Source organism: Ornithorhynchus anatinus, chromosome X2 (assembly GCF_004115215.2).
Source record: "Ornithorhynchus anatinus isolate Pmale09 chromosome X2, mOrnAna1.pri.v4, whole genome shotgun sequence".
In the NCBI taxonomy this organism is placed as follows: domain Eukaryota; kingdom Metazoa; phylum Chordata; class Mammalia; order Monotremata; family Ornithorhynchidae; genus Ornithorhynchus; species Ornithorhynchus anatinus.
Genome location: NC_041750.1, coordinates 588,177 through 597,422, shown reverse-complemented (window position 1 = coordinate 597,422; position 9,246 = coordinate 588,177). Strand labels below are relative to the sequence as shown.

At 55.5% G+C, this 9,246-nt stretch overlaps 1 protein-coding gene across 1 annotated transcript in view; it reads left to right on the top strand.

The window, feature by feature from the left end:
* Nucleotides 1-2,290: 2,290 nt before the first annotated feature.
* Nucleotides 2,291-9,246, top strand: part of KIF13B (kinesin family member 13B) — a 78,451-nt gene continuing 71,495 nt past the window's right edge. Inside the window, exon 1 of the mRNA XM_029052790.2 lies at nucleotides 2,291-2,410. Within this exon, the coding sequence (XP_028908623.1) occupies nucleotides 2,356-2,410 (55 nt within the window). The 5' untranslated portion in view covers nucleotides 2,291-2,355. The remainder of the gene's footprint in view (nucleotides 2,411-9,246) is intronic.

Below are 9,246 nucleotides of genomic sequence, written 5' to 3'. Positions count from 1 at the left end.
CCGCAGCGAGCAATCCCAGGGCCGGGGGAAAAGGAGTGATGTGTTGTGTTGGCAGGAGGTCCGTGGGCCATCGGGGGAGAAAGGAACCGGCCCCGTCGCCTGATGGTTCCAGCCTGGCATCACCCCCACCCGCCGTGGTCCGTGCGGGGCACCAGGGGCTGCCCCTGCCCCGCCTCAGGAAGCCGAGGCTCCCCACTTCACCCGTGGAGGCGCGGGGGTCCTGCCTGGGGCTCCCCTCTCTTGGGCTTGGGCCCTCAGGGTGGAGAATGAGCGGCTAGGAGTTAGATTACTTTATCCGTCTCTGCCACGGATAGAGCCCGGGCCTGGGAGTCAGAAGGCCCTGGGTTCTAATCCCGGCTCCGTCTGTCTGCTGTGAGACCCTGGGTAAGTCACTTCACTTCTCTGTGCCTCAGTTACCTCAACTGTAAAATGGGGATTGAGACTGTGAGCCCCACATGGGACAGGAACTGTGTCTAACTAGATTTGCTTGCATCCACCCCAGCGCTTCGTATAGTGCCTGGCACGCAGAAAGTGCTTAACGAATACCCTAATTATTATTATTATTACTACGTGCCTGCTGTGTGACCTTGGGCAAGTCATCACTTGTCTGTGCCTCAGTTTCCTCATCTGTAAAATGGGGATTTAATACCTGTTCTTCCTTCCTACTTAGGCTGTGAGCCCCATGTGGGCCAGAGACGGTGTCCAACCTGCCTGACCTGTGTCTACCCCAGTGCACAGAATTGTATTTGACAGGTAGAAAGCGTTAAACTGCACTTGACTTCTCTGTGCCTCAGTTACCTCATCTGTAAAATGGGGATTAAGACTGAGCCCCATGTGGGACATCCCGATGGCCTTGATTCTACCCCAGCGCTTAGAACAGTGCTTAGCACATAGTAAGTGCTTAACAAATGCCATTATTATATTATATTATTATTATTATTAAACACATGCTATCATTATCATCATTAATTTCGGGTGAGCCGTCCCCACTCCCTCTCTGTTCCATGCTCTGCAGGGTCAGCCGGTTCCTCCGTGCAGGGCTCGGGATCGGTCTTCCAAAAGGTAAAAGGGGCTCACTCCGGCCCCGCTGGGCCTGGGATTGGAGTTTCCCCCCTCCGCCTGGAGGGAGGGAAGAACAGGAGGGGTCGGACAGCAGCGTGGCTCAGTGGCAAGAGCCCGGGCTTGGGAGTCAGAGGTCGTGGGTTCTAATCCCGGCTCTGCCCCTTGTCAGCTGTGTCACTGTGGGCAAGTCACTTCACTTCTCTGGGCCTCATTTCCCTCATCTGTAAAATGGGGATTAAGACTGTGAGCCCCACGTGGGACAACCTGATTCCCCTGTGTCTACCCCAGCGCTTAGAACAGTGCTGTGCACATAGTAAGCGCTTAACAAATACCAACATTATTATTATTGTTATTCTCTCTCCCCCAGCGCTTAGCACATAGTAAGCACTTAACAAATAGCAACATCATTATTATTGTTATTATTAAAATGGGGATGAAGACTGTGAGCCCTATGTGGGACAACCTCATTCCCTCGTATCCCCCCCAGCGCTTAGCACATAGTAAGCGCTTAACAAATACCAACATCAGTCTTATTATTATTATTAAAATGGGGATGAAGACTGTGAGCCCTATGTGGGACAACCTCAATTCCCTCGTATCTCCCCCAGCGCTTAGCACATAGTAAGCGCTTAACAAATACCAACATCATTATTATTATTAAAATGGGGATGAAGACTGTGAGTCCTACATGGGACAGCCTGATTCCCTCGTATCCCCCCCAGCGCTTAGCACATAGTAAGCGCTTAACAAATACCAACATCAGTCTTATTGTTATTATTAAAATGGGGATGAAGACTGTGAGCCCTATATGGGACAAGCTGATTCCCTTGCATCTGCCCCAGCGCTTAAAACAGTGCTTGGCACATAGTAAGCGCTTAACAAAGACCGACTTCATTCCCCTTCTTCTTATGGGGCCTGGAGGAGGAGGAGGAGGGAAGAATTCCGCGCCTGCGCATTTGCGACCCGGTGGCTCCGGGCTGGAACTACGTATCCCAGGAGGCCGCGCGGCCCCTCCGCGCACGCGCGGTCCGAGCCCCCGCCCCGGGGCACGCCGGGATGGGTAGTTCGTCCGGCCGCGGAGGCAGGTGGCGGCCAGAACTACCCATCCCGGCGTGCCCCGGGGCCGGGAGGGGCGCCTGCGCGCGGGGGAGGCCCCGCCCACCTCTAGGCCCCGCCCCCCGAGGCTCCGCCCCCCCGGGCCAACTCCGCCCCCTGGCGGCCCGGGCCAGAGCAGGCGGCCCGGCCGCGGCAGACGGAAGCAGCGGAGCGGCCCCGTGGCCCCGGGACGCCGGGATGGGAGACTCCAAAGTCAAAGTGGCCGTGCGGGTCCGGCCCATGAACCGCCGAGGTGAGCCGACACCCCCGCGCCCGCAGCTGTCCGGCCCCCGTCCCCCGTGACCCCTCCCCCAAAGCCGGCCTCCGCTGGGCCCCCGCCCCGGCTCCCCGCTCCCGACTCCCACCTCTCTCTTCTTCTTTTCCTGCCCTTCCCCTTCTCCTGCACCCCCTGCCCCCCTTGTCCCCCCTTGTCCCCCCTTGTCCCCCCTTGTCCCCCCTGCCTTCTGGTCTCCTTGTCCCCCTGCCCCCTTGCCCCTTGTCCCCCCGCCCCCTTGTCCCCCCGCCCCCTTGTCCCCCCGCCCCCCGTCCCCCCTGCCCCCCGTCCCCCCGCCCCCTGGTCCCCCCGCCCCCTGGTCCCCCCTGCCCCCCCGTCCCTTGCCCCCCCGTCCCTTGCCCCCCCGTCCCTTGCCCCCCCGTTCCTTGCCCCCTTGTTCCCCCTGCCCCCTTGTTCCCCCTGCCCCCTTGTTCCCCCTGCCCCCTTGTCCCCCCTGCCCCCTTGTCCCCCCCGCCCCCTTGCCCCCCGTCCCCCCGTCCCCCCTGCTCCCCCTGCCCCCTTGTCCCCCTGCCCCCTTGTCCCCCTGGCCCCCCCGTTCCCCTGCCCCCCCCCGTTCCCCTGCCCCCGTCCCCCCTGCCCCCCTGCCCCCTTGTCCCCCTGCCCCCCGTCTCCCTTGTCCCCCTGTCCTCCTGCCCCCCCGTCCCCCTTGTCCCCGTGTCTCCGCCCCCCCGTCTCCCCGCCCCCCTTGTCCCGCTGCCCCCCCTTTCCCCCGGCTGTAGGACGGGGGAGAGCGGTCAGACCCACGCAGCTCCGGCCTCTGCTGATGTGGAACTTGGGTCGAGTTTTCGCCCTGCCCAGAGCGTCTTTCCACTTCTCCAATTTCTCCCTCCCTCCCTGCCGGTTTAGACGGTGAGCCCGTCCCCGGGCAGGGATGGTCCTTATCTGTTGCCGAGTTGTACGTTCCAAGCGCTTAGTACAGTGCTCTGCACATATTAAGCGTTCAGTAAATACTATTGAGTGAATGCCTGCCGGGCCGGGTCGACCTCCTCTTCCTCTCCCTCCCTCCCTCTCCTCCCTCCTCTCCCTTCTCTCCCTTTTCCTCTTTCTCTTCTCTTTCCTCTCTCCTTTCCTCTCCCCCTTCCTTTCCTCTTTCCTCTCTCCCTCTTCTCCCCCCCCCTTCCTTTCCCTTTCTCTCTTTCTGTCTCCCTTCCTCTCCCCTTTTCTCTCCCCCTCTCCCTTTCTCCCTCCCTTCCCTCTTTTTTCTCCCCCTTCCGTTTCCCCTTTTCTCTTTTCCCCCTCCCTTTTCTTTTCTTCCTTTTCCTCTTTCTTTCCCCCTTTTTCTTCCCTTTCCTCTCCCCCTTCTCCCTCCCCCTCTTCCTTTACCTCTTTCTCTCTCCCTTCTTCTCCCCTTTCTTTTCCCCCTCTTCCTTTCCCTCATTCTCTCCCCATCTCTCACTTTCCCTCTTCTCTCTTCCCTTCTCTCTTCCTTTTCCTCTTTCTCTCCCCCCTCCTCTCTCTCCCCCTCTCCCCCATCCTCTTCCCTCTCCTCCTCCCCCCTCTTCTCCCTCCTCCTCCCTCTTCTCCCTCCTCCTCCTTCTCTTTTCCCTTTCCCCTCCCACTTTGGCCCTCTCCCCTGCCACCTCTGCCCCCTCTCCCCTCTGCCCCCTTCCGCTTTTGCCCCCTCCTCTCCTTCCCTTTCCTCTTCCCACTCCCTCTTTTGCCTCGTCCCTCTTTCGCCCCCTCCTCTCCCTCCTCTGCCCCCTTTTCCTCCCCTTCTTCCTCCTCCTCCTGGGAAGAACCGGAGACAGCTTGGCTCGTTAGCGGAGGAAAAACCACGGCGGACAAACACGTCCTTGTGTTGATTCAGCGTTTCGGAGGGGGGACTTTTCGGCTGGAGCAGGGCGAGGAGGAGGCTTCTTGGGGCTTTGAAGGAGCTGGGGTTTTTTTCCAGGATGGGCCCACTGAGGGGCTTTCAGCCCCCAGGTCTGCTCTGCTTCCTGGAGGCCTGTCCTCACTGACGGGGGCAGCTAGGGAGCAGGGCCAATTTAGGAGAGGAAAGGCCGCCGACCTGTGCCAACCCAGTGGCGTGCCCTCAGGCCCCCAGAATTCACGTGGCACCCCTGTGCCCCTTCTGTATTCTCTGCCCTTTCTTCACCCCCTACTTTCTGCGCCACCGGGCCGCCCCGACTTGTGCTGTGCCGGTGGGCTTGGGGTTTGAATCCCCCTACTCTCCATTCCTGGCAGTGCCCACGTCCCCCTCAGGTCCCCTCCACACCCATTGGGTCTGTCAGTCTCTCCGTCAAGGAGTGTTACCACGATACAAGCGAAGGCGTCGATCGAACCCCCGCCGATCGCAATGTGCCCTCCCCAAGCGCCTGGGAAATACAAGACGAGCAAGTGATCCATGGATAATAATGGTGATTGTTAAGCGTTTACTAAGTGCCAAGCTCTGGGGTAGATGCAAGCTAGGCAGATCCCACACATTCCCCTGCCCACGAGCGGCCGACACTCTAACGGCGGAGACGCAGACACAGAAATCTTCAGTAGTAGTGGTCATTCATTCAATCGAATTTATTAGGCACCTGCTATGTGCAGAGCACTGTACTAAACGCTTGGAATGTACACTTTGGCACCAGAGACAATCCCTGCCCAACAATGGGCTCACAGTCTAAAAGGGAGAGAAAGAAATAGGATTCATATAAATTGTTTGTGATCCCTTTAGGAACTTGTCTGCCAAGTGACCATGGGCAAATCACTTAATTTCTCCATGCCTCAGTCACCTCATCGGTGAAATGGGGATTGAGACTCCGAGTCCTGTGGGGGACGTGGACTGTGTCCAACCTGATTAGCTTGAATTTACACCAGTGCTTAGTACAATGCCTGGCACATAATAAGCGCTTAACAAGTGCCATTTGTTTTTTAAAAAAAGGCAAACAACCTTAAATCGAAAAGGTGATGGGGGTGGTGAATAGGTCATTTGTCTGTGAGCCCAGTAAGGGCAAGGTTCATCTCTCCTAATTCTGTTGTGTGCTCACTCGCTCTCCAAATTCAGTGCTCTGTTGTTCTGGTTCTGATCCATCAGTACTACTGATTGTGCGTCCACCGTGTGCAGAGCACTGAACTAAGCGCTTGGGAGACTGGATGACTTTGAGGGTCGGGGGGCTTTATGATTTTCATTTCACCAAACTTTGTGGGGGTGTTTGGATTAGAGGGTGACAGTCACCTCAGGAAGACACTTCTCCCTCTCTCCCCCGGCCCCTACAGCTCAGATTGTTTAATACCAATATAGTGGTCTGTCTTAGTGTGCAGCATTCACTTGGAAGTTATTATTGAGCGTGCTGGGGTGGCAGAGACATTCTGCCCAGCACACATGGTCTCTGTGATTTACATTTGAAGTCTCTTTAGGGCTTTTTACCTAAGAAGTCCCCTCCTCTTCCCAAAGTTGACCCCCTCCCCCATGTGGTAATTAATTGTCAGGTGCCACAGATAGCTTCCTTTGGCATCATGTAATTCTCCTCCTTCTTTTCCTCTTCCTCCTCCTCCTTTCTCCTCCTCTTCCTCCTCCTTTCTCCTCCTCTTTCTCCTTTCTCCTCCTCTTCCTCCTTCTTTCTCCTCCTCTTCCTCTTTCTCCTCTTCCTTCTCCTCCTCCTCTTCCACCTTCCCCTCCTCCACCTTCCCCTCCTCCATCTTCCCCTCCTCCATCTTCCCCTCCTCCATCTTCCCCTCCTCCATCTTCCCCTCCTCCATCTTCCCCTCCTCCATCTTCCCCTCCTCCATCTCCCCCTCTTCCATCTCCCCCTCCTCCATCTCCCCCTCCTCCTCCTTCCCCTCCTCCTCCTTCTCATCTTCCATTATTTTTATTTCACTATTAATAATAAAACTAATAGTATTCATTAGGTGCTTGCTCTGTGCCAAACACTGAGGTAGCTAAAAGGTTATGCAGGTGGTCACAGCCTGCGCCAATATAGGTCTCAATCTGTCTTATCCTGATTTTACGGAGGAGGAAACAGGCCAAGTGAGGTTCAGTGACTTGCCCAAGGTCACTCAGCAGGCCAGGGCCAGAGCCAGGATGAGAACCCAAGGGGCTACAGTCTCCTAGGCCCTTGCCCTTTCCTCTAGGCCGCTGCTTTCAGATCATTCAGTTTAGCCAAGCTTGCCCTTTTGTCCCTCCAGAAAAGTTAGTGAGGTTCCAGTTAATCATTATTTTGAGCGCTTACTGTGTGCAGAGCACTGTACTATTCATTCAGTTCATTCAGTGGCATTTATGGAGATGTCCGATGTGCAGAGCACTGTACTAAGTGCTTGGAAAGTACAATTCAGCAATAGAGACAATCCCTGCCCACCATGGTGCTTACTAAGCTTTGAGGAGAGCACAATACAGCGATAAACAGACACATTCCCTAAGGTCTCTGGTCAAGCCAAAGCGGCCACTGACAGAGCCGGACTTCTGAGGATGGGGGGGCGGGCTCCCTGTGGGTCGGCCCCCTTTTCTCCCCCCACAGATGGGTTCGGCTAAAAGCCATCGCTGGGGTCTCTGTTTGGGAGACCCTGCCAGGGGTTCTACCCAGTCCTCCGTAACTGTATCGGTGGGCGCCACTGATTATAAGGTCAGAAGTCGTCCCCACCCCAAAGCAAATCCCAAGCCCTGCTCCTTTGAGGATTTAATCAGTGTTGTTTGGAGCCTCCAGGGACCCCTAATTAGACGTCAGGGGCCCGATCTTCCCTTCCCCGTTGGGCGAGCACAGGGTCTGTGTGGGCTTTTAGGGTCACCTTGGCATTTTATCCCTCGTATTTAACATCTCGGTGAGGGACAGCAACTTTCCTGCCTCTAATTCAGTCGAATTTATTGAGCGCTTACTGTGTCCAGAGCACTGTACAACGCCCTTGGGATGGTACAAGGCAACAATATAACAGACACGTTCCCTGCCCACAAAGAGCTTACAGTCTGTGGGAGGCTACCGGGTAACTCACGCCCTGGTCTGTTTTCCATCTTTGCGTGGGCACTGGTGGGTTCTAAGGCCATGGAAGGAGCAGTGGGAGGAAAGGGATGATAATCATCAGCGTGGTATTTGTTAAGGGCCTCCTTTAGTTCAAGCACTGTGCTAGGCACCGAGTTAGATTCAAGAGGATCAGGTCAGACCCAGTTCCTGTTCCGCCTGGGGCTCAGAGTCGAAGAGGGAGGGAGAACAGGTATTTATTTTCCAGATGAGGAAACAGAAGTCCAGAGAGGTGAAGTGACGTAGCCCAAGGTCACACAGCAGGCGAGGGGTAGAGACAGGATTGGAACCCCAGGTCTTCTGACTCCCAAGCCGTCCTCTTTCCACTAGGCTGTTTGTAAGAGGCTCCCGACGGGATGTGGAACAAGAACCCTAAAGGATTTATTTTCTAATAATAGTCGTGGTTTTTGTTAAGTGCCCACTATGGGCCAGACACCGTACTAAGCGCTGGGGTGGATACAAACAAATCGGGTTGCCCCCAATCCCACGAGGGGTCCACAGTTTTAATCTCCATTTTACAGATGAAGAAACTGAGGTACAGAGAAGTGAAGTGACTTGCCCAAGTTCACACAGCAGACAAGTGGTGCAGCCAGGATTAGAACCCAGATCCTTCTGACTCCCAGGCCCGTACTCCACCCACTAGGCCAGGCTGCTTTCGTGCAGCGAACTAAAGAGCCGTGGACACAGGTGAAACCCAAGTCGTCGTTAGTTCTTGGAATCGTTTTGGGGAAAGGAACCACCGTCAGCTTGGTGGTTTTCACTCCGCTGTTGGGGGGCCTGGAGGAGGGTGGTTCTCCCACGGGAGCCCGCTTACCGATATGCTTTTCACCAAGTGTGTAATTATAAGGCCAACTGAAAGTTTTACAAGCACGGTATATAATACCCATTACATCAGCATCACCCACAGTACCTGCCCTTGGCCTTGCGATTGGCAGACGGCGAGGGCGGTGCTGGCATTTGTGTGTCTAATAAACGATCGGTGACTGTTTCTCTGTGGTCCGTGTCCTTCTCTGTCTCTCGCCTGTTGTATGTTTCGGACACTTGTGTTCTGCGTGTGCTCCTGGGTGACCCGACTGTCCTCTATTCCCTGCGGGTTTTTTTTTTAATTTATGTTATTTATAAAGTACTTATTATGTGCCAGGCACCCTACCCAGGGGCTGGGGTAGATACAGGCTAATCACTTGGGACGCAGCCCATGTCACCCATGGGGCTCCCAGTCTTAACCCTCATTTTACAGATGAGGGAACTAAGGCCCAGAGAAGTGCCCAAGATCACACACAGGAGAAGCAGCGTGGCTCAGTGGAAAGAGCACGGGCTTTGGAGTCAGGGCTCATGAGTTCGAATCCCAGCTCTGCCACTTGTCGGCTGTGTGACTGTGGGCAAGTCACTTAACTTCTCTGTGCCTCAGTTCCCTCATCTGTAAAATGGGGATTAAGACTGTGAGCCCCACGTGGGACAACCTGATTCCCCTATGTCTACCCCAGTGCTTAGAACAGTGCTCGGCACATAGTAAGCGCTTAACAAATACCAACATTAGCAGGCAAGTATTGGAGGCGGGCTTAGACCAGGTCCTTCAGGCTCCCAGGCCTGGGCTTCACCCACTAGGCCACGCTGCTTCCCAGCATGGGGAGTGACTGTTCTTCCTCCCGAACCCATCCTAGCCTGGGAGTCAGAGGACCTGGGTTCTAATACCAGCTCTCCAACTTGTCTGCTGTGTGACTTTGGGCAAGTCACAGCTTCTCTGTGCCTGTTTCCTCATCTGCGAAATGGGGATTCAATAGCTTTTCTCCTTTTCACTTAGACCCTTAGCCCTACCCGGAACAGGGACTGTGTCCAACCTATCTTGTATCTACCCCA